Below are 24463 nucleotides of genomic sequence, written 5' to 3'. Positions count from 1 at the left end.
AGTTCTTCGACAAAGATAAGATTCTTCCCTTTCAGTGATCAATCAATTTTGCTATCATTCGGATCGAACATTAGCCCAAATTCAATTTTTCAGGGGAAAGAAACATTTTTTTTCAATCTCTTTTTCAGTGACTAATGATAAGCTAGATGATCAGAGTTTATGTTCCCTACCAGCTATCGATGTAAAATTGCAGCTGATCTAACGTGTGTAGTACATCTGCTCAAGGTGAGTTAGCAGAAAAACTAGACTATCAGAGTGTGTTAACCTAGAATCACATGTTAGATGCCTTGGCAAATCGTGAGAATATTGAGAATTTGTCATCCAGAAGAACCTCTGGGTTTCCCTCTTCAACCTAAATTTGGGAGAACAAATGAGTTAGATAATGTCATGTTGAGGAGCATTTCAAGAAAGCACAATCATGCTGCAGAGGAATGACATTTGCCGTGATGCTAACTACTCCATCCGGTCAATATTTGAGGATGATGGATGATGCCGCTAATCGCAGCAGTGCCGGGCGTCAAATATTTCCGATTGGAGGTAGTTGAAATACATATTTTTTGAACCTACCTTCTCATTTGAATTATCGTTTGGTTCTTGTAGTGAAGAGTTATTATGACATCTATGTTAATATAATGTTATGAACTTATGGCTCCTGTGTTAACCCCATCCCTAATAAATTAAAATTTCATTTCTCATTTAATGGTGACACATACCAGTTTGCCTTGATCGAGAACTAGAATATTGTCCATCTTCATCACTGTTGAAATTCGATGTGCTATCGTCAGAACTGTCATGCCTTTGCATTCAGCAGAAATAGTATTTTGCAACAAGGAGGCTGTCTGATTGTCAACATTGGCTGTGCATTCATCAAGGCAGAGTATCTGTAAAACAGTGACAACTTTAACTTCATTGAGAAAATGTGACACATTCATCAACACGAAACTTAAAATCTGATACATAAAAACTGATAAGACATCCAAAATAACATGGTAATACAAGCAATGTTCAAATTGTAAAGTAGTATACCTTGGATGATTTAAGGATAGCACGGGCAAGACACAGGAGTTGTCTCTGACCTACTGAAAAAGACGCACCACTTTCTTTCACATGGATGTCAAGTCCACCTATAGATTCAATCTCTGTCTTCATATGACACTTATCAAGAGCTTCCCATATCCTGAGATCTGTTGTTCTATTAAAAGGGTCTAGATTTTCCCTATCATGAACATTTGTCATTAGAAAAGTTAAAAGAGTTTTGAGTATAGGTGTGTCTATGTTTCGATCAGTCTTTCCAGGCATGAAAATTGACTGAGGCATGAGATGCTGGTAATAAGGGAGACTAGTAGTTACCTCAAAGACCCATCGAACAAAAACGGGCTCTGTGGGACTACTGCAAAATGTCCACGAAGATCTCGGACAGCAAGTTTGGCCACATCAAAGTCATCTACTAAGATGCGGCCATTACAGATTGGAGCTAAACGGAGAAGTGCATTCAGTATACTGGATTTGCCTGCTCCAGTCCTCCCTATTATTCCAACCTAATTCATAAACCAGGGAGTAAATATATTCAGTATAGTGGATCTGCCTGCGCGATTGCCCAGTTAGTCCAAACTATCAGTTTATTGATGACTAAATAAAAAAGATTCAACAAGAATGCATTGGTACCATCATACCTGCATGCCTGATGAAATAAAGAACGAAACATCATTCAAAGCCGGGGGTAAATCCTCCTTGTACCTTAGAGTAACATGCTCAAACTCAATGTTCCCCTCTGTTGGCCAGCAGCCACTGTGAGGGGATTCCGATCCATGAAGTTCTTCTTGAGGTATGCCAACATACTGCTAACAACACTGAATTATTAGAGCAAAAGATGATAACACACTGGAATTAAGTTCAGGTTCTACTTTTACCTCAACAACTCTCTCAACAGAAATCATTTCCTTTTCTGTCTCTGTAAAGGTGGTTAAGAAGCCATTCAACAATGATACAACGGGTGCGGCATATGACAGCGCCAGGCCGACCTGCAGTATATATTTATACTTATTCTCTAGATACTTGGAACATATCTAGATAACGATAATCATGAAATCAGTGTGTGTAAACCTACCAGTCCAGGTGTACCAAAATTAATAACAGAATTACTATTGAAGCCAACAATGGCCATAATGGCGATGAACAGAATTATAAAACCTGCCAACAACTGAAGTAGTTTGCTGATCAGTGCAGTGTTTGTGATATATGCTTAACTGATGTAGAAAAATTCTTGATTCCATGGTAGACGATGGATGATAGTCATCTGACAAGAGTGATACCTGGAGTCTCAATGAGAGCCACAGACCAGCAACCAGTTCACAATAGGATGTTTTCTGGTATAGTGTCACATGTTGGATGAATCTTTCTAAGAAGAATCCCTACATGTTATACTACCATGGTCAGTATCCCAAACAAACAATGCCAGTGATTGCCACTAGTGAATAATGTTCTAACAGTCAATTTTGTATGTAAATGTTCTGGTAAATTTAGTATCATTTCAAAAAAAAAAGTCTAGATGCAGTTGACATACTTCTTTTTGAAATGCTCTTATTGTTGATGAACCATCAAGTGTCTCTGTAAAAGATGAATATATTGGTGAACGAGCAACACTGTCAAGTCGTCGTACTTCACGTGATGTAGACCTATAATAGAACTGCACTGATCATTAGTTTGGTACTGCAAAAGTAGAACGAAAAACGTATATAGTGTGATAAATCATTATCAACTATAGTCAAAATAAGAATCAGACACTGCACTGTAAATGAATTCTGGTTCAGAAGATCAAGATGCAATACTCGTGCAGCACTGCACATTAGCTTCCTGCAATATCTTATTAGTTAATGTTATGCAACAGAACTTGTTATCGTCAGAGCTGAGTCAATTATCACCAGATGAAACGCATCTAGAATATTGGAAGAATGCGCATCGTGCAATTAGCAGAAAAAGAAAGGATAAAACTTTTTGGTCAAAAAAAAAAGAAAGGACAAAACTGATAAAGCCGAGTACTAAAAAAATCTGTTATTGGGGCGAAGGTATATGCTACAGTACAGTACCATGGATATTAGTACTCTACAGACAAAGGCTCAACACAAAATTATGCAAGTGGCATTATCACAGAACAAAAAAGAGGATAACATGTACCTGTACATTTCTGTAGATAAGCCAGAGAGGAACTAAGATCAGCAAGAATGAAACCTGTGTAGGAACGTTACATGGATGAAATGTTAAGTGAATTAGTTTCTTCGAATACATGATTGGCCCATATACAGCAAATATGTTTCCATATTTACCTGTGAATAAGATATTACAACCAGAGTACCAAGCAAGCTGAAGAAGTTTGCCCCGAATATGTTGAGGATAAACGGAAGAGAATCATCAATGGCATATAGGTCTGAGGATAATCTGTAATTTGGTAAAGTCTCATTAAGGGTCAATTTCTAAACCTTTGGAGCTTACTAACGATAACAGAATACCAACCTGTTCAGTATCCGGCCACTAGGATTTTGGTCAAAAAATGAAACTGGTGCACCGATTAGATTATTAAGAAGATCAGCATGTATTTGAATTGCTGCACAGAGACCACCATACGCAAAAGAGAACGCCCTTCCCAATGTAAAAAAAGAGTTCAATGCACCAAACGCAGCAAGGATAGTCTGCATAGATCAAAACCTGAATCAGCGTAAATGCACAATGATGATTGTGGTATCAATTGTTCTGTACTTAAATGGAGATCAAGCTTACCAGATAAAATATTGTGCGTGAGGAACCTGTGCTGGTATCGACCCAGTAAGTTAACCAAAGATCATTGCCATTACGAGATGCTTGCATTAAGAACGCACTTAGACATATCAGGAAAGCAACTGACCATCCCGCGAATGCTGCATACTTTCTGCAAAGCATAAACATCATTTTGGATTGCATGTAGTACTAAGACTATGTAACTTCTATTATTCAACCTCAGTTAAAATAACTTCTATTATTCAATGCAATAAATAACCAGTTACACAAAATCACTCACTTGTACACACTAAGCTCTACCATGCCTTCTTTCCTGGCCTCTACAGAATTCTGCTCTCTTTGTTCCTCGTGATCAACTACTGAGTCATTGTCAATCAGGCCATTAGTCTCGGATTCATGGGCGACGCTCACTCCTTTGTTTTTCTCAGAAAATGATGAGATAACCCTTGAACTCTCTGGCTTAGACAGTGTCGAGTATGGAGTTGCTAAGAAAGAGTCCAACGTCCCAAACCACTTAACAAGCCCGTTAGCCATGACCACTATCATATCTGCTGCGGAAATTGCCTGAAGAACAAGGGAATGGTGTTGTTCTTTCAATGGACCTAACTTTGTTTGGGCGTGATTAAATAAATATTACCTGAAGATTGTGGGTGCTTAATATTCGTGTTTTTCTCTTCATTTGGGGCCCCATAATGGCTTTTTCCAAGATATACGAAGCAACTTGTGAGTCAACTGAACTAAGTACATCATCAAACAAGTAAACATCAGAGTCATGATACAAAGCCCTGCAAGGGTAAGATCATAGTGTTAGAACATACTTTTGGGCTTTCCCATGTCAATTGCACAGCATTGTTAACATATGACTTTGCTAATTCCTTTCAAAAAAGAAAAATCTGACCTTGCTAAGGCTAAACGGGCTCTTTGTCCGCCAGATAAGTTAAGACCTTTCTCTCCAATATGTGACATATCTCCCCCAACCATTGCTGAGATATCAACATCAAGGGTACAAGCATGTATCACTTCTTCGTACCTGTATGAACATTGACACGCAATACTGATTAAAAATGCAAAACAATAAACACCGGTCGATGGTCATTTCAGGTTTTGGAAAACATAACCTTAACAAAACAAAGTGATCAAAACAAGTAAAGGTACCTCCTTGGATCAAATTCTTCTCCAAGCAAAATATTATCTCGCAATGAACCAGACAGTATCCAAGGCACCTGCACAACATCCATGACATGCTTTACCAAGTTGAACTACAAAACTGAAGAAATTTCTAAATCATGAAGTACAACCTGTGGTACATATGCAATTGAACCATAGGAGGTAATGGAACCACTGGTAACATGAATTTCTCCAATGATAGAGTTCAGCAAAGATGATTTGCCACAACCAACCTGCAAGTAGGCATAATGTAATTCCTCAATTAACTGAGAACTGCAGTGGCCACTGACAAATATTTACAAAAGAGAATTTATTTCTATCCCTCATGCGAAACTAAGGTGCCTAAAACTCAGGTCGTAAATGTTTTGCGACATTGATGAAGTTAGGCCCATGGAATGGTATTAGAAGAATAGTAAAGAGGCAGCAAAAGTGGAGAGAAGAACATGGGCCTTGGACACTTAAGAAAGTTTACTGGTGCTATAGCAGCAAATTCAAATATAATTTTCTGCCAGTGATGTGTTATCCAAGAGATATTCAGTTTCACCAACTGAAAGAAAAACTCTATTTATGTCCATAAAAAATGCACTCTAGCAGGAAAAATAAAATATTATCTACATCAGTTAAAAGAATATACCTCTCCTATGATTGCAACAAAAATTCCTTTCTGTAGCTCCAGAGATACGTCTCTCAAAATCATGCTCGACTCAACAATAGAACTGCTAGACCAAGAGCAACAAACATTACGAAGGATGACAGCCATGGCATTGACATTTGTTTCAGTATTGCAATGCTTTAAAAGATCAGCTGAGGCAGGTATTGCAGAAGAACGCTTCTCTGGACTGGATAAGTACTTGCTCAACCTTCTGCTAGAGATAACAGCCTACAATAACATCAAAGGATACAGGTATGGTTAGCAGTGTTACCAGTGTTACAGTTACCACTAGCATAGTAATAACAGAAATTGGCTGTCCGACTTACATCAATCATTCCATTAATAACCCATGGGAATGAGTTTAATGGTGATATCAATGTGTTGAACAGTGCAACACAAGTAAAGACCTGTAAGAAGGAATACATGTATCAGAAGGATTTGTTACCCTGATTGCATGTGTCCAAACATATCATTAAGATATTGTTTTACCGTGGCAGCATCCAGCGAGTGGCCCATTATAGCAAATATGGAAAAGGTGCAAAGAGAAAACAATGTTGGTGTGGTTGCCCAGAAATAGACACACCAAGCGTCCAGATATTTGCGAGTCTTATCAGGAAAGAGGAGACACTTGTGAGTTTCACATATAAATGTAACTAATTAAAGGAAAATTGATAATGAGAAGTTGCACACCGCAAGATGCTTCACTTCTAATTCTCTTCTTTCCACCAAACGTTGAGTGAATAATCTCTCCCAGCTGTACATCTTCACTGTTCTAATATGTGCTAACAGTTCTCCTGCACAACTTATCCTGTTCATGGAAAAATATCGATTGTGCCTAATTAGTCAGTATTGCATAAATCCATCAAATTTCGTGATTCTATTCCTATTTTTCATTTTCTTACAATAATTTGTGAGTATATATATGATATGCCAATAGAAAGAAGAGAACACTGCAACATAACAGATAAGCTCCCCAAAACAAACTTAGACGGATTTTTGGTCTCACCTCTCATCTTTATGTTTCATCATCTTTTCTGTCGCGTGAGCTATTCTTGTAGAGATCCATTTGTTCACTGTGCATGTACAGCATTAGTTACAAGAAAAGGAGAAGAAAATATGGATATGTTAGGAACTTAGAATAATATTCTGAATAAAAAATGAGCATAATCTTGAACTATTGATTATATCAAGGAGTACCATAATTCGTGTACTAAAAAGTAATCAGAGTAGCTTTAATATTCATACATACATGTATTTCATTTAGCGTAGGATCATGTACCCCTAATATATTGCAAACAAAAGAGATGAATGAAGCAAGGGACCAAAGAATGATATGTGCATAAAGTTGCAATGCATGACCTGGCAAACCTCTTGAAATATTCAGAAGAACCATGGAAAATCAAGCAGTACCTGGTATTAGTATGACTGTTATTGCCAATCCAGATAAAAATGCATAGTTCACTTGAGTATACAATAGATAGAGAGCAACTCCTATCTGCAATGGCAAGCTAAGCAGATGCCAAACCACGCAACTCATCAAATAATGTGGCACGAGTCAATTCCTTAATAGGCAAACATTAGATAAAGAAAAAGAATACCTCCAAGCATCGTGAAGGCTGTTACATAAGTTTATTGTGCGGTCAGAATCAACAGACATGAAGGTCTGAATCTCTCCTTCAGAAAACCTAGAACGCTCAGATAGACTGAGACATAGGCACTGTTTTTTAAGGTCCATACATAATAAGTAACGCAGAAATTATGCTTGAAGTTTAGTATGGAAGGTGTTAAAAAATTCGAGCCTCCAGCGTTGAACTGGCAGAACAAGAGGACATATACAGGAATCATAAAAGATATGCTACCGCAGTTATACACTATAAAATAACGATGCATAACTGCATATGCATTATTTTTAGGAGTGCAATTAGATACTACATTGTGGTATTATCAAAGAACAAGATCAGCCATGCTTAAGAAAGTCCAACAAGTTTGTACTCATGACCATTATAGATTCTTAGTGTTGCTAGAGCACCCTTCAGACTTTTTCTCCTCTCCCTATAATTTCAGTGTTTGTACCAGATGTTGCCTGTTTGATACCTCTTCTTAATGCAAAAATATGCGTAAAATTTTTGCACATTGACAAAAGGGGTAATTATTGTACAACGCAAATAGACAGGATATGTTTGAATTGCTTGACTTTTTCTTTCAAAAAAAAATTTATTGGATAGGAATGGTCATACCTTCCGATAAATTATTCCCATGATGCTTGATCGTAACATCAACTTTAGCTTAGCTAGACGAAAGGAGTACTGACTATCTAAAAACGACCTAGTGAATGTGAACAAGAATGTCAAAAAACAGATGATTATTAATGAGGTGATACATAACTGAGTGACAGAGCTTTTCATTAAAAAAAGAACTGTTCATTGAAAAGGTAAAAACAATTCATTTGTGTCAACATTTGGCATGCCCAACTCAACGAGGATTCGAACATACCTTGTAAAAGTGGAATTCGCAGAAAAATTTAGAAGTGGAATTTGCAGAAAAATTAAAGTGGAATTTGCAAAAAAAAATTAATTGAAGATTATTTTTTCCAAAAAAATATATTAAAGTTCAGATTTACCCGAGACAAAATTTCAATACCTAAAACTGATCAGAACTAGAGTTGAAGCATCAACATGAACACTCTTAATGTAATAATATTGTTGAAGTTTCAGTTAAACCTCATAAGTTACCAGTGTATATTATATCTAATAAGTTCAGATACTATCTCTATACATTCAAAACTAAAGGAGTTAAAACGATATGTTTAGAAGTATCTAAGTTTTAGGGTGCACAAAAATCATGCACAAATTCACAATACATGGATATGTGGAAGCCAAACTTATTTCTGGTAACAAGACATACTTGATAATGGAAGTTAATCCTAGGGAAATGGCAAGAATATATCCATCAGCACCACCAGAACCTGAAAAATGTAGAAAAACAGATGCAGATTGGTTTATTAACGTTGCTAAAAATTAAATAGCAAAAATAAACCAGCAAAGTAGATGCTAATTAGATAAGAAGCTTTAAACAACTATAGTGTTTCTTTACAAGAAGACCCGTATATACATATTTTATGGATTTGAAAGACCAAATATACAATCTGCTTCTACGAGAACTACCAGCAGAGTCCTAAAGCTTGAAAATGATGTTTGGTTTGCCTGACACAGACCATATGAAGTGAACTAAAGGAAAACTTCAACTAACCATACATACTGCCAATTTTTAGTGCCAAAATTGAATATAGCAGTTATTGCCTCCAAAAACATTAATAATCAGCCCTGTAGCCTTCTAAAAGGATGATACCTTGTTGAAGAAATTTTATAAACTTGTTGAGTAAAAGTGGGCTAACAAAACCAATGCTGTCATTTATCACCTGCATGCAAAGAAAAAAATATATACTGTATCAGAGAATAAACACATTCTGCACCCGTTCAGACTTGCTGTATGAATGTATGATCATATGTTTGCAAATAAGGGTTCGTGTCGATTTTCCAAAAAAAAAAAAAAAACTTTGTTAGCACTCATTACGCAAAATGGAATGTCTTGTCTAAACAGAGTTCACTAACCCCCTTTTCCTGACCTTCTAGCAACATATTATGTCTGTTCTAAAGCATGTAGAAGAAGTCCATCCCAGCAAGTAATGCATGAATTTTTCTACTTTAGTTAATCAAGTCAGATAGGCAACATTGTTATAACAAGGGTGATATAAAAGAGATCATCAACTATTTTATCGTAAACTCCTAACGCAATTTCAGAAAGTAGAATCCCACACCTTTAGTTCATTTTTATATAAAGGCACCTTTTCAGTGCATATCTAGCAGCATGCATTTACTATGCCAACCTGCTCGATAGTAAGGAAAAAGAAGTACCTTTAACAGTCCCAAACGCAAGTAAGTCCATCCATAAGCATTAGACATGGCTCTAAGTAGAGATGAATCAGCATGGTGATGTTGATGTTCAACAGTCCATGAAGACAGAAGTTTCTCATAACTGGAAGCAGCTCTAAGATCAACTGGTAATTGAAGTAGATCAGTGAAATCGAGTTGTCTTGTGATCCCAATATCCATCATTGGATTAACGAACTTGAAGGTCAACAACTCCCAGATACTTTGGTTATTTTCCTGAGAGGATAAAGCATATGAAACACTCAAAATTTGGACAGTTTAATTTTCTCAATAGAAAGAAATGAATATAACTGAAGAGCGTGCAAATGTTCAAATTCAAAATAATTAAATTATAACATGTTTGCAAGTTTGAATTACAAGTCAGCAGGACCATTACATTTGATTCCACTATTACCACCATGCCGTCACAAATGTGCATTCTACGCAAAAATTTGTAACCTGTCAGCATTACGATTGTAATTTCCAGAAATTGGTGCTCTAGCATTTGCACTTAAACATGGCTGCCGTGCAACACACAAATAACATTCTACAGACGTATTAAAAATAATGTATTTCCTATGGCTCTGGCTCACACTTACTTCAGACAGATAAGATTAATGCAGGACCAACGCTAACCGACATAAACATATGATGTGGGTAGAATGGTTCGATTGCACACAGAAACCCAAATAGCTCATGACAAAAATAACATACCAAGTTGGTCACTTCAGCCTCAGCTTTTTCATCATCTGGAACAAGGGGATCTTCAATAGAGTTCATTTCTCTAAAATAGCATGGATTTAAAAGCAGCTTTAGAGAAATTGTGAGGAACAGGATCATTAACCATTAGATATGTAACGAAGAAAACAAAAGAGTAGCTAGGTTGTTGGTCCTGTAATAACTAAGTCTGATATGCCTAGGTTTAAAGGGAAGGACATGAACAAATGCATCAGGATTCATGGCTCCAAAAGAAATAATTTCGTCTATAGTTAACTTTGCCTCATTGCAGTAACTTCACATGCACGATACAACATGGCACATGAGCTTACTAATAATACCTACTAATCAAAAGTTGCATACCCTACATATTCATGACTTAGCTAGAGTTGACAAACAATATGTATAACTCCCAAGTATAACTTAAAACCCAGGATATGTTCGGTTAACGTTTAACCGGCTACCTCTGCATAAACAGCAGAATTTACACTTCGAGTTACATATGATTGACCAAAGCATTGACAGTTGGCAATTGACATCTGACAATTGGGAGTATTACTTTTGCAGTTGCTAAAGATAACAGAATCGTGCAGAAGAATAATTTAAAAGGATTACTTATTTGCTGATGAACTTTTGAGAAATCTACTATTGACTCAGTACCATGGCGGGCCGTGACCCCACAGCCCGCATGTCATTGGGAAAATGAGTGGCATATTAGGATCAAACCAAATACGGAGTACCTTTTATTGCGTGGTTGGTCCACTACAGTAGACACAACTACAAAGAGGCCAAATACAATTGCCATAGAGAATGAGATGATCTCCTTAAAATATAACACTACCTGTAAAGAGTTCCAAATAAAACAATAGATTAGATGTCTATTTTGAACACCTGTTCCTTGCCAATTTGCATGCAACAGTTGTCAAGTTAAACACTACAATGAACACAAAGAATATCATAAAACAGAAGAAATTGTATAAATATGTCATAATTCATATCAAAACGGAACAATAGGTAAAGAGAAAGGAAGAAATATTGTAAAATAACAAAATACCTTTAATACTGTGAGCTTGTACTGCAAATGAGGCATCTCAAGAAGAATCTTCAAAATCCAGCAGAAACACATGATTGGGTTGTAGAATACAAACCAAGGTCCATGGACTGAGACAAGACCTACAACCATCTATTCAATGGAACCAACTATAACAGGTTGTTTTCAATAATTTGTACTACATATGACTGGAAAGGTAGAGCACAATCTTCACAGACTCACAGTAATGAAGCTCTTACCCACACAAGAAACTGGGAGGACCTGAAGAACGACTCGTAGTTCGCAACATCTTTCCCCTCAATTTTGTTCTTTATAAGCATAACTATTTCAAGAAAAGAAAGGCAGGCTGCAAAACCAGGCACACCGAAAACAAACAACTTCTCCAGAAAACCCATCCTGACATTCTAAAGCAATAGGCAAAGCTATTATATTAGAATATTTCAGTAAAAGATAATAAACAACATAAAGTAAAAATTGATGCTAATTATCAAGCTTAAGTAACATGGTTTGAGTGCTTCACTTTATCTTTCATTTATAATAAATTAATAGTTGGACCTTCTTGGTCCCACTGTTCTTTTCAAGAAAAGGAATATTCAAGTATTGTTTCTACATAAACATAGAATATGAACTAGATTGCTGAAACTAATTATGATAAGATTTTCTTGAGTCAAAGCAAACCCAATGGTTTCAAAGTCCAAATAAGTTATTCAATAAAAGGATCTCGGCCTCTATTTAATTTAGTAGAAGTATAGTGAATGACCCCTGTTTTTGCCACTTCTATGTGCACAAAAACATCATTATGCTTGAAGTTCACGCTATCCTAAGTCCCTAACAACTCATACCATCAGTTGTGAATATAAATAGCTTTAGCTTCCACTATCCCGTTTATAATCTCAACCGTATCTGTTACTGAACACCGTCATTCCAAAAACAGAAACAATCAGCAATGCAACCATAAAAGCTTACTCTATATGAAATGCCAATTCGCATCCAACATGCGAGATATACTGATACAATGTTTTTTTTTTTACTCTGGATACGATGTTATCTTAGCTATGAAACAAACATTTGTATGACTAGTTCACACTTCAGATACCTAACAAAAGAAATTGCAGCAAACATGTGAACAATTTGTTGGAAAGCCAATACCCCGCTAACGCTAGCGATCACTTATATTATCCAACCTTCCTACACCTTTGTACTCCTGAAGTTTGCTTTCCATAGACGTTGTGAATTCAAAAACCGATTATCCATTTCCTTCCTACGACTATGTAGTTTGTACTCGTGAACTATGCTGACAAAGGGCAATAAACAGAGCAGAGCTACTACCTCAGTTCTCCGCGCGTTCCTCCTGGAGATGAAGAGCACAACGGCAGCACCAGCCGCAACCACATTTCCGCCCAATCCCAACACCGTAGAATGTTAAGGCCTAAACAACACAATAAACCACACAAACACAAACGCGACCAAGCGCGCGATCAACCGCCACCGCAGAGACCACGAACTCCACCAAATTTCTCGAACGAAACAAAAGGATATAAATCGGAGAAACACGGGGTGAATCGCCTCCCGTCCCACGCCTGCACCCAAAAAAAAATATTCGCTCCAAATGAAAACAAAACAAACAAAAAAAAAACTCTCATGATCGCTGCTCCAGCATTCGACGCCGACGACGACGAGGAGGGAGGGGATTGGGAGGGTTTTAGGAGAAGCTCACCGTGGGATCGCCGGGGCAGACGAAATCCATCTCCCCGCCGCTGCCTCCGCCTCCGCCGCCGCCGCGACTCCTCGCTCACTCACTCTCTCGCACGAGCGCGTCGCGTCGTCGCCCTCGTCTCGTCGTCGTCGTCTCCGCTCCTCTGAGTTCTGACACCCTCGACTCGCTCAACGCGCCGTTGCATTGCAACTCCTCGCATATGAGCCACTGATCCGTGGGACCCGTGATACATGGGCCCCACGTACCAACGTCCACGTGTGCAGCGGGGTGGGGTTCAACCGAGGTGAGAAAAGTATCGGAGGCGAAAAGGTGCTTTTCGGCCTTGGGCAAAAAGCCGCGCAACCTCGCGGGCCGTACGCGAAGGATTGGCCAATGACAAGGTGGGCCCCGCGGACGTCGGGCCCACAGGTCAGTGTCTCAGGACGGAATCCTCCGAGCTCGGATCGCACCGGGAAGTGGAGTTGCTTTTTGGCGCTAGCTTTTTTGGGCTTTTGGACTGTTCACTAACGTGACACGCACGTAGGGGAGGAAAGAAACGAAGCGCCATGTGGCCCAGATGCACTGACTGAGATGGGCCGGATTGATGCTAGGTTTGGGCCGAGAGATTTACTGGCTTACGGGGGCCCATCAAAGGCGGTTTCTGAGATGTAGTTCTTTGCTGGGCCTGGTCCACGGGTTGGCAGTGGGAGGTTGGGCTAGGCGAGGACTTTGCTGTGGTGGCATTGTGTCATTGTGGGTTATGTTCACTTTGGGAAAAAAATTAGATAATAGAAACAATTTTGCTATATATTTGTCGATAAATTTTCTTCTAAATTTTGACAGATATAATTACAGTACAATCATTTAATTATACTTTAACTTGGATGTAATTACACTGTAACTTGTATGTAACTATAATATAATTTGCATGTAACTTTTACATAATTTTGAATAGTTAGTTTTGTTTCAAAATTTGTACAAGCGAAGAAAGAAAAAAAATGTTTCAAAATTTATACAAGTAAAGAAAGAAAAAAGTCATTGTGCGCATATATGTGAGAGGATTCGTTCTCATCACCTCCGTTTTCATCGAAATAGTGTGTTACAAAGAGAATTTTGAAAGTTACATATAAGTTACAGTGTAATTAAATCACGATTATACTATAATTACATCTGTCAAATTTTTAGGATAAAATTTGTGGACAAATGTATAGGTGATCCGTGGGACTATGTAAAACTAATATTAGAAAAAATCTCGGTTCAATGAAAACACCACACCATACTATAGCAACCGCAACAGCCTAGAACTGTTGGTGAAAGGTACGAAACTGTCGCGGATGCCATTTGTCAACAGCCAGCTCTTGGATATTTCCTGTTGGGGTTGCTATGTCGGGGATGTGGTCTCATCGTTGACAGCCATGTTGTGGTTCTTGTTTAGTGACTGCCCACATTGTTGGGGTAACTTGGTGTCAAGCTGTCTCAACATGGTGTCCAGCTAGCCCCCTTCTATGACTGCAATGTCAGAAAATTCAACATACATAGTGACAACACAGTCACAAGTAGCAAAATAAAACAAGGGTATTATAGCAGTAACCACAATAGGCATGTCATGGATACAGATGCTTCCACGATAGCACTGTCAAAAATCAGTGGATATACTTTAGAATTATGTTTATTATAAATGAATCACTACCATTTCCAACCATTTTCATAGCACTACACTTTTCAATGTAAAGGTAACTTGAACTAGTGATCTCATGACTTAATTAATTATATCACATATAATCAGAAATTGTACTGACATTAGGTTTCACAATAAAAACATAAATCATCGTTCCTAAATAAAAGTAATTGTCTTGCACTAAGGATAAGTAAATTGAAGTTCCTAACCAACATAAAACAGTGAGTACTACTTTGTACAAGGATAATCAACTATAACTGCAGCAACGAACGGTTCTTATATTCCAAATAAACTAAAGAATGGATCAGGAGTTTCATCAGCATCATCATAGTTTCCATCATCAGCATAATCATCTTCACTATCAACATAGTCTCCATCTCTCCCTCGCTTACTGTTGCCTTGATTAGTAGCAGGAGCAGTTTGTTGGCTAGAATAACGAAATGTGCTTCCATCCATGCGTTGTAACACCACATTTTCAGAGTTGTTTCCCATGTCACCCTAAAAGGAAAAAGGATCAGGTGACAATGTATCCCTCCAATCTCCAATTTAGCTAACAGTACAAAAATGTCTTCTAAAGATGTTTGAAACAGATATACTCTACTTGGAAAGTGTTCTATGGATAGGTTAATGTCTATATGGTTCAGCATATGAAACAATGGTTTAGTTGTACAAGCTAGTTTATACTCTCATGTGGTGATCATCAATGACTACGCAAGATTATGATCAAACTAGTTTTTGACAAAACATAGTAAAACTGCTTGGCAAAATTTCCTTCTAGCTAGTAAGAAAATTGTAAATTTTGCTAGAGATTGATGACTTCAGTTTTTTAGGATACATTACATCAAGCAATTCCAGCCCTCAATAAAAGCTCCAAGTGAAAAAGCTAGAATAATGTTAAATATGTGGAATGATATGTCATACTATATCTAATCAACACATTATCTTTAATTATGTATGTAACGTATATGCATAATCTGGTATAGTGTGGGTACAAAAAAATAGCTAGGCTAATATAATGTTCCATGGTCATATTGATCTACACTTGAGAAGACAGAGAAATTGCTATTGACTAAGTTCCACAATTTAATTGACAAATGATTATTAGTTTTTTACTTTATCAATCATTCCGAAAAAGGAACTACCAACAGAGTAGATTTGTTAATACCTGTTCATTGTTGCTCAAACCAGCATCTTGTTGGCTGCAGTTTCCACTATTATTTCCATCTATTTGGTTGAACACATTTCTGGAGCTATTATCTGTAGTATTCTACAATAAAAGAAAATATGATACCATTAGTCAAACATATATATTTTAAACAGAGATGGATGAATGCTCCAAAGTAGTACAGATCTGCAGTAGAAAACATTTTTCAGAATATTCTTACCTGCTGAGTAGTTGGAGATGAATGGCTAGGAAATAATGCAGCTAAATTGATCTGAGGTGGAGGTGTACTTGCAGATCCATTCATCATATACTAATAAGAATTCATTAGGCAATAGTTAGACACGTTCACATTGCAGTAAAAACGAAGAACAGTAATATAGCATCATGAAAAGAGGAATAACCTCCTTTATCTGATTATTGAACTCAGATAGAGCATTTTGTATTGATTGACAATCCTCTTGCCGCTGACGCTTGAAATTAGCAAGCTCTTGACGTAGTTCAACCTCTATTTGGCTAGGTCTAACTGTGTAAGTGTGAGAAGGATGAGCATTTGTGGATAATTGCACTTCTGAGCTATCAATTGCACCATCCGCCATTGCAAACTTCCCATGTGCCTTGCGTCCAGTGCATTCATACATAACCTGTGCATCCAAAGGGGCCCTTACCCATATAACATTTGGTCCATGTGCTGCTTGCATCCCATCACGGTACTTGTCCAACACCAAGAAATGTTACACACAAATCACTCACATTAATCATAAGGTAATGGTTGGGTATAATACCAGATTTTCCTGAGCACGCTCATCAGGAATAGGAGGCAAATCATTGCCTTGACCTTCAGCCACTGCTTGTTTAGATGCCCCCATGTGCACAGCATATGCCTCAATTATGCTAAAGGACCTGCCATAAGTTCTCTCCTACAAATTGAATAATATAATAAGTTTGTTTAATGGTTTTTTATAAGTAAACAACAAGGTAGCTAACATAAGCTATGTGGTTACCAGAATTTGTTGAGTGCGTGCAACAGAGCTTGAGCCCCCACGATTGGTAGATTCAGGTCTACTTAGGCGTGCATTCCTCTTCAAAGTACTCAGTCGCTTGAAAGAATCTGAAGCCCACCAATTGCTTAGTGCTTCCCAAGCATCAGTATTTATCCACATGAAAGGAACTCGTCGGTACTGATTTGCTTCCAAGTGGACTATTTTTGCTTCATCAAAACTGATAATTTCCTTCAAGATCTCTATGTGATATGCCATTACTGCATAAATTCTCACTTGGTATATCTCTTGTGTTGCCAACTTTTCACAACATTTTTCAAGAGTTTTAATCCATTTCTCCTTAAGGTCAGGCTGATCATCAGGCCATTTGTATCTTGCCTAATGGACACACATATATATGACATACAGTAAAATTAAACCAGGTAACTCTATCAGGTACATGTTAGCAAAAAAAAAAGATGTAAATGGTTCCACATACTTACCATAAAGTCACTCCTTACTTTGTGAGCACAAGTGTCATCTTGTGGTCCTTTCATGCACCAGTGACGCCATTTTTTAGCAGGAACATCACATGGTTGCTTCAATGATCTATCACGCACAATCTGAGGGTAGTGATGCTTTAACAGAGCCCCAAGAATGGTATTGGGGACACGACCTTTTGGGTTAAATGGCAGCTCTTTCCAATTTCTGCATGCAGAGAGCTCAATTTCACATTATATGATTTTAATACATGTATAGAAAATATAATGAAAGTGTATCATGAACAAATAAGCTTAAACCATTTTCTTTGGTACACTCATTTACATTGTCTTGTAAAATTTTGCAGGAATATATTAAACCTACATTTTTAATATCCAATATTTGTCAGTAATTTCATAATAGTATATGGCTTGAGTTATTTTCATAAGAGTAAACATCATTTTTTCACTTTGATACACCAAGCATCTATTTGAAGCAATGTACAGCCTAAAAGATTACCTGTCACCACTAGGTATGATAACAGTCTTGGCAGCATGTGTTGTTGGTGCTGGCGGGATTGTGTTTGCTCCTCGTGGTGTCCGAGTTTGGGTAGACATTTGTGGTGTGACACCAGCACTCCCATTGTCTTGCTGTTCCTCACCCTCATTTGGTGGCTGCTCTGGAACACCACGCCTCCTGCGAGAAGCGCGTATTTCCTCTCCAATATCCCTAGCTCGTGGCCTGCAAATATAATATTAGAACAAAGAGCATATCTCTATAAATACAAGGTACATTATATATAAACGCAGACATAAAACTTATGACATGTCAGATGGGAAATGAATTCATTAACATATAAATATTCTGTTTTCTACTAAAAATAAGATTAAGAATTTCCTTGACTAAAATAAGACTACAAGTTCTATTAAAACATGATTAAAAGTCATCTGGATCATCATAGAAATCCTCTTCTTCTGAATCATCTGTCACATAGGCTATCTCATCACCAACATCACTAGCAGGATGCTCATTTGGCTGTTCAGAAGTGTCATCAATGCTTAGTTTGTTCAGAAGGTCAATATCAGATTTATCATGTACTATATCAGCCTCTCCAACTGCAGCCTCAAGGTTAACATCAATTGTATGATCAATGACAAGATGCCCTGTTCTGTTCTCATCTTGATAGAACATAGAACTTGGTGCTTCATCATCATTTCCATATTCACCAGCCGCTGGTGCTTCTAAATCACCACGCTTTGGAACTTGGTTAACAACCCACCAATTTCGCAAATCACCGGCTTGGCATGGATATGGAGTGTAGTATACTTGTTTGCACTGGTGAGGAAGTACAAAGGGTTCATAGCCAGGAAGCCTAGTGTTTGGATTGATCTCAACTAAACCAATGTTTGGAGACCTTCTAATCCCATTTATTGGGTGAAACCAGCGGCACTGAAATAAAACTAGCTTAAACTGTTGTGATCCATCAAAATTAATCTCAATAATTTCCTCAATAACCCCATAGTAGTCTGTGGTGGCACCGTCTTCGCTGGAGCATGAGAGGAATACACCACTATTTGTTGTAGCTAAATTAGGCCTCGAATTTTCATATTTTTCAGAACGGAACCTAAAGTTATCAACATCATATCCAGTTAAGCATGACACACGAGTTCGGCAACCATGAGATAACTGGACCAGATCCTTGTTGATGCCTCCTTGTTTTATGCACTACAATGATCAAGTACAAATTATTAAATTGGCATTTAAATAATGGAAAACATATTTAGAAAGATTTGACACATACCAGTTCTCTAAACCATTCAAATAAGTTAAGGTGCCCTCTGCCAGCTCCTTTTTTTCTAATTCTATCAATTTGCTGCTGCGTTGCACGGTTAAAACCCCTACATTCTACTTGATCAAATTGCCTATAATGCATACTTGTAATTTAAAATGTGAGGAAAAATAACTAACATTAAAAAAATATGATTCTACTATCACTTACTTTATGTATTCATCCATTTCTAGAGTGTTGGTGTAAATGTACAGCATGATTGCGTGATACTCATCTCTTGTTAGTACTTTCGTCCCTCGTCTCCCATGAGCACGACCTGGTACTTGGAATGTACTGATACTACAATTGTAATTCATAGTTTCATATCCATCATCATATCTTCTCCTTTTACTTCGACTTGAAGGTACATCACTTTTGAAGTATAGGCTCACAAAATTTGAGATCTCCTCTACTATGTAAGCCTCTGTTATGCATCCCTCAACACGAGCTTTGTTCTTTACCATCTTTTTGAGATATTTCATTAACCTGTCAATTTGGAAATGTCATATAATTATATAATATATGAATTATGTAAAACTGAATTGAAGATATTATTTCATTTTTTTTTGACTAGGAAGATATTATTTCATTACCTTTCAAATGGATACATCCATCTATATTGCACCGGCCCCCCAACTCGTGCCTCATATGGTAAATGGATCATCAAGTGCTGCATAACATTGAAAAATCCTGGCGGGAAGATCTTCTCTAGCTTGCACAGTAGGATTGGAATGCCTTCTTCTAATTTTTTCAAGTTTTCTAAATCTAGTTCCTTAGAGCAAAGTTCTCTATAAAAAAAACTTAACTCTGCTAGTGCAAGCCATATGCTATTATCAATAAAACCACGAAAAGCTATAGGTAGCAAGCGCTCCATGAAGATGTGGTAGTCATGGCTTTTAAGCCCTGTGATCTGTAGGTCAGTCAATTTTACTCCCCTCCTGATGTTTGCAGTGTACATATCTGGAAATTTCAAACCTTTGAGCCACTCTAGCACTGCCACTTTTTGGGGTCGAGTAAGGCAGAACAATGCCCTTGGTTTTTCCCAACCACCATTTGACTTCTCACGGAGATGATATTGTGGCCTATCACAGATTGAAGCTAAATCTAACCTTGCCTTGACATTGTCCTTTGTCTTTTCACTTATGTCTAGGCATGTGGCCAATAAAGCTTCAGCCATATTCTTCTCATTATGCATGACATCAATGTTATGACGAATAAGAAGTTTTTCAAAATATGGCAATTGCCATAATCCACACATGTGTGTCCAATTGTGTGTCTTTCCAAACCCTTCAAAAAAATCTTTTCCATTACCGTCATTAGGAACTAGAGACTTTAACTGTGAGTGAATTTGTTCCCCAGTCAAACGTTGCGGCGCAAGGTTAAGTACTTTAGTTTTCTTTCGAAAAGCTTTTGTACTTTTTCTAAAGGAGTGTTCCATGGGTAGAAATTGCCTATGACAATCAAACCAACAATACTTTCTACCATTGACTAGCCAAAAAGCACTAATAGTACCTAAGCACACTGGGCATGCAAACTTTCCATGAGTACTATGTCCAGAGACCATTCCTAGTGCAGGCAAGTCATTTATAGAGTAGAAATAACAAGCTCTTAGTCTAAAAGATTGCCGAACAGATCTATCATAAACCATAACACCTTCCCTCCACAATAACTTCAAATCATCATATAGTGGCTCCATGTAGACATCTAGATTCTTACCAGGATGTTGTGGACCAGGTATCACAAGTGTTAAAAATATATTTTCCTTTTTCATGCACATAGAAGGTGGAAGGTTGTAAGGGACAAGGAACACTGGCCAACAAGAGTATGATGCTGCAGAAAAACTAAAAGGAGTAAACCCATCTGTGCACAAACCTAAACGAACATTCCTAGGTTCATTTGCAAAATTAGGAAACTCCTTGTCAAAATGTTTCCAAGCCTCACCATCTGATGGATGTACCATAACTCCTACCTTCTCCTTATGAGACTCCTTGTGCGAACCCATGTGTTTTGCAATTTCTTCAGACATGAATAATCTTTTCAACCTTGGAATGATTGGCAAGTATCTTAGCACCTTTCGAGCAATTGGTTTCAAATGCTTCTTTAGACCACTAGAATCTCTTTGATGGTATCGAGGTTCATTGCATTTGTCACAAGTTATTTTATCCTTGTGTTCCTTACGAAAAAGCATGCAGCCATTGTAGCAAGCATCTATCTTTTCATATGGCATCCCCAAACTACTCAACATCTTCTTTGATTCATTAAAGTTCTTGGGGATTTTAGAATTTTCAGGAAGAAGATCACCTATCAGTCTCATTAAAGTGTCATAACCAGCAGCAGAAATATTAAATTGAGACTTCAGATTCATTAAACGAGTTACTGCAGAGAGGGTAGTTTCCTTAGTATCCTTATGGACTGGTTGTTCAGAGGCTTCCAATAACTCAAAAAACTGTTCAGCTTCAATGGTTGCACTATCAGTTTGATCGGCATCTGCTAAATCATGTACCATATCATTTAAGTGATCTGTGTCATCAAACACTTCATTTGAGGGGGCATGAGCAGTCTCCCCATGGTATGTCCAGACAAAATAATTAGGCACAAAACCATTCTTAACAATATGGTGTGAGATGGTGTTTTGATCTTGCTTCTTAAAGTTACCACACTTGCTACATGGACAGTGCACGCCTTGACTATGAGCATTTGTATGAGAAAATGCATGATTGACAAATTCCTATGCTTTCTTGCACCAGTTTGCATCAGGACCTTTTATATTCCAATCATCATACATCCATCTACGGTCACTTTCCATTGCTTGTTTTTCTGTAGTGATTTGCAAAACTTATTTATGTATCTCTGTTGAAATGTCAAAAAATATATGACCAAGTTAAATTTAAGAACAATTGTTGCATAACAAAAAAAAACTCATTTGAACACAACATGCAGAGCAAACATGCTAATAGTTTGATAGAACACAATATATCTTATCATATATGTAATATTATGAAGGCACGAATAGCTCTGAATTACTTACATGGTATGCAGTGATCTTCCAGTCACAAGCTGCAGAGATGAAGCCAACCATGTAAAGTACAGGTTAACTGCATTGATAGAGAAACAATATTAATATTTTTACCATCCAGGAAACATCATGACACAATAAAATTCAATTAGCTGTTAGATATAATCTGATAATACAATTTAGTGATCCTGAATCTAGACTGATGTAAAAGAGCAATGTATCTACTGAGTTCCAATTACAGAATGTAAAGCTGCAGATCCATGTGAAGCAATCCATAGCAGGTGCATTGCCACAACATCCAACAAGATTCCAGATAAACAAAGATATCTATCCAGTGCCTCCCTACTACAAAAGTAGAGAATAGAACTAGTACAGAGAAACATGCACCTGTCGGTTGTAGAACTCCAATGCTTTTCTCCTCCTATATCTATCCATTTTCAGTAATCAAGAAACACTAACCACAACCTTAGCTCTAGGACTCTAGTCTCTAGCTTTCTAGATGCAGGCACCAGCTTCCTGTCCGTTTGGCCATCTCCACCCCGTGCAATCACGCCTTGGCCCGGCGCCTTTCTACCGGCCACCGGTCACCCCTACGACAACCACGCGCCCAGCCGATCGCAGCCTCCATTCACCACACCTCACTGCCACCGGCGGCAGCATCAGTGCAGCACTGCTCTTCAATCCCCGCCCCGTTGCCCACACCAACTCACAGATGCGTGTACGCTCAAGTTACGGAAGGGGAAATAGATCGAACAGCTTCTAGTCAAAAGAAAATGCACCTGTGATTGTGGTCTACTAGATGCTTGCATCAGGCAATATGACACCAGCTCTCCCTTGAATCATCGTTGTTGAAGATGAACATGATTCAACACATGGATGTCGTCGCCAAGTAGAATCGAAAGAACTGCGTGGTGATTTTTTTTCGGAGATGGCTGTTTGGAAAGTCCGACGAAATAGGTAGCTCAAGTAAACTAATTTGGAAATGACAGTTAGGATCCTAAAATCTTGGGAGCGAGCACTTCTTTGGAGAGAGAAGCAAGATCTAGTTCGCGGGGTTATAGGAGAATCGCCATCGTGTAGTGGGATTTGGGGGAAATGAAAATTTCCTGCGGAAAAACCGAGGGAAGTGAATTATTTTCGCGCGCACTTAGAATAAAATTACATATATATTAGGTTCTGACTCATTTGCCATCACTATCCTGTAACTAGCCTATTGGTATGCATGCCCTGTGAGAAACACAAGGTCCCTTGTTCGATTCCTGCCACAATTTTTTTTGAAGTATTTTTTGAAGGCATTATTTCCTTTAGACCAAAGTTGGTTCAAATTTTCTAGAAAATATTCAAAAAAAAATTGTAATAAGTGGATGGAAATACTAGATTTTTAGAGATTTAGATAATACTAGTTTTTTGGCTGACTAAAATTTTACATATATATTTATATATGTATATCAATTCGAAATTTTAATTCTTTATCACGAAAACTGATATTTAGACTACAAGAAAAATACAACGTTGTATATAACATTTTTTTAATAGGATTGTATATATTATTTTCGAAATTTGAAGAATAAAATCAAAATAGTTATCACTCCACAACAAATACAACATTATATTTATAAATTTGTTCCCATATAGGACTTACTCATTATTAGTTTTGATGAAAAGGATGGAACTTATTAATTTTGAAAAGGAGTAAAACTTTGTTTTTATGAATTTCAAAACTAAGAACTATTAAGCTAATAACATAAAAGGTAACGGTACGAATACACAGTTGCTTCTATATATAACTTTGTAACTACTAAATTCAGATTTTGAAATTATTGCAAAAATTAATTATTTCTTCTTGTATATTTACAAGCAAAAAAGTTCACACATACACAAAGTATCTTATATAAATCCTTGGCACACCACGACATGGTTGCCGATATTCCGACAAGGTACGACACAAGTATGAGCTTTGTCCAACCGATCCATCTGTTTTCCTATTTCCCCCTATATTTTTTTTCTTAAATTTCACATATTTTTTTCCTATTTTCTTCTATTTTTTTCCATTTTCTCATGTATTTCCTATTCTTCCTAATTATGCCTATTTTTCTCTCTTTTTTCCTCCCCCTCACATTTCTTCTTTTTTTTTCTCACCTCACATTTCAATATTTTGATCATGATATCTTTTTGAGTACATGTTTTAAGAAAATAAAAGCCTTTTATCGTAACAAAATGTATTATGAGGAATATAATAAATACTCTAATTAAGTTTTGTGTATCTTTTTCAAAAGTTTTAAAGCGACATCGTGAATGGTGAGTGTCAAATTCACATAAGTAATATGTTAGAGGAG

The 24463-nt window shown here is 37.4% G+C and overlaps 2 protein-coding genes across 3 annotated transcripts; both read right to left on the bottom strand.

The window, feature by feature from the left end:
• Positions 1 to 16: 16 nt before the first annotated feature.
• On the bottom strand, positions 17 to 13152 carry LOC127777354 (ABC transporter C family member 13). 2 transcript variants are annotated; one of them, XM_052303929.1, is made up of 36 exons: positions 13005 to 13152; positions 12827 to 12867; positions 12617 to 12701; positions 11527 to 11691; positions 11291 to 11419; positions 10977 to 11077; positions 10234 to 10303; positions 9505 to 9756; positions 8939 to 9008; positions 8495 to 8555; positions 7828 to 7915; positions 7189 to 7307; positions 7001 to 7098; positions 6597 to 6663; positions 6281 to 6398; positions 6080 to 6196; positions 5917 to 5997; positions 5573 to 5818; positions 5070 to 5171; positions 4927 to 4994; positions 4670 to 4801; positions 4409 to 4556; positions 4052 to 4335; positions 3775 to 3922; positions 3511 to 3686; positions 3324 to 3435; positions 3175 to 3228; positions 2564 to 2686; positions 2313 to 2411; positions 2108 to 2200; positions 1911 to 2021; positions 1674 to 1838; positions 1351 to 1538; positions 1027 to 1216; positions 714 to 881; positions 18 to 352 (listed from the first exon to the last, which is right to left on the bottom strand). In XM_052303929.1, exons 1-36 carry the CDS (start codon positions 13032 to 13034, stop codon positions 272 to 274), a joined length of 4380 nt encoding a protein of 1459 aa, XP_052159889.1. In that variant the 5' UTR covers positions 13035 to 13152; the 3' UTR covers positions 18 to 271. The 2 variants fall into 2 exon arrangements, with proteins under 2 accessions (XP_052159888.1, XP_052159889.1); XM_052303928.1 differs by lacking the exon at positions 13005 to 13152 and having other exon boundaries at positions 17 to 352; positions 12827 to 12970.
• Positions 13153 to 14937: 1785 nt separating this feature from the next.
• Positions 14938 to 22936, bottom strand: LOC127777355 (uncharacterized). The gene is made up of 5 exons (XM_052303931.1): positions 22907 to 22936; positions 16228 to 16467; positions 16047 to 16136; positions 15827 to 15928; positions 14938 to 15159 (listed from the first exon to the last, which is right to left on the bottom strand). The coding sequence occupies exons 1-5, from the start codon at positions 22934 to 22936 to the stop codon at positions 14938 to 14940; spliced, it is 684 nt and encodes a 227-aa protein (XP_052159891.1).
• Between the last annotated feature and the right edge of the window lie 1527 nt (positions 22937 to 24463).

Source organism: Oryza glaberrima, chromosome 6 (genome assembly GCF_000147395.1).
Source record: "Oryza glaberrima chromosome 6, OglaRS2, whole genome shotgun sequence".
NCBI classification, from domain to species: Eukaryota; Viridiplantae; Streptophyta; class Magnoliopsida; order Poales; family Poaceae; genus Oryza; species Oryza glaberrima.
This window is presented reverse-complemented; position numbering and strand designations above follow the sequence as displayed.

What these genes read in the sequence shown, in the direction of transcription:
- LOC127777354 (XM_052303928.1), bottom strand. Translation starts at nt 12,930, where the DNA reads ATGAGAGTTTTTTTTTTGTTTGTTTTGTTTTCATTTGGAGCGAATATT. An exon ending in TAAGCACCCACAATCTTCAG is followed by an intron (nt 4,336 to 4,408) that starts GTAATATTTATT and finishes CTTGTTCTTCAG; the next exon opens with GCAATTTCCGCAGCAGATAT. An exon ending in GTAGAGCTTAGTGTGTACAA is followed by an intron (nt 3,923 to 4,051) that starts GTGAGTGATTTT and finishes TATGCTTTGCAG; the next exon opens with AAAGTATGCAGCATTCGCGG.
- LOC127777355 (XM_052303931.1), bottom strand. Translation starts at nt 22,936, where the DNA reads ATGCAAGCATCTAGTAGACCACAATCACAG. An exon ending in CTAGTAGACCACAATCACAG is followed by an intron (nt 16,468 to 22,906) that starts GTGCATTTTCTT and finishes TTGGATGCACAG; the next exon opens with GTTATGTATGAATGCACTGG. An exon ending in TCAATAATCAGATAAAGGAG is followed by an intron (nt 16,137 to 16,227) that starts GTTATTCCTCTT and finishes AATTCTTATTAG; the next exon opens with TATATGATGAATGGATCTGC.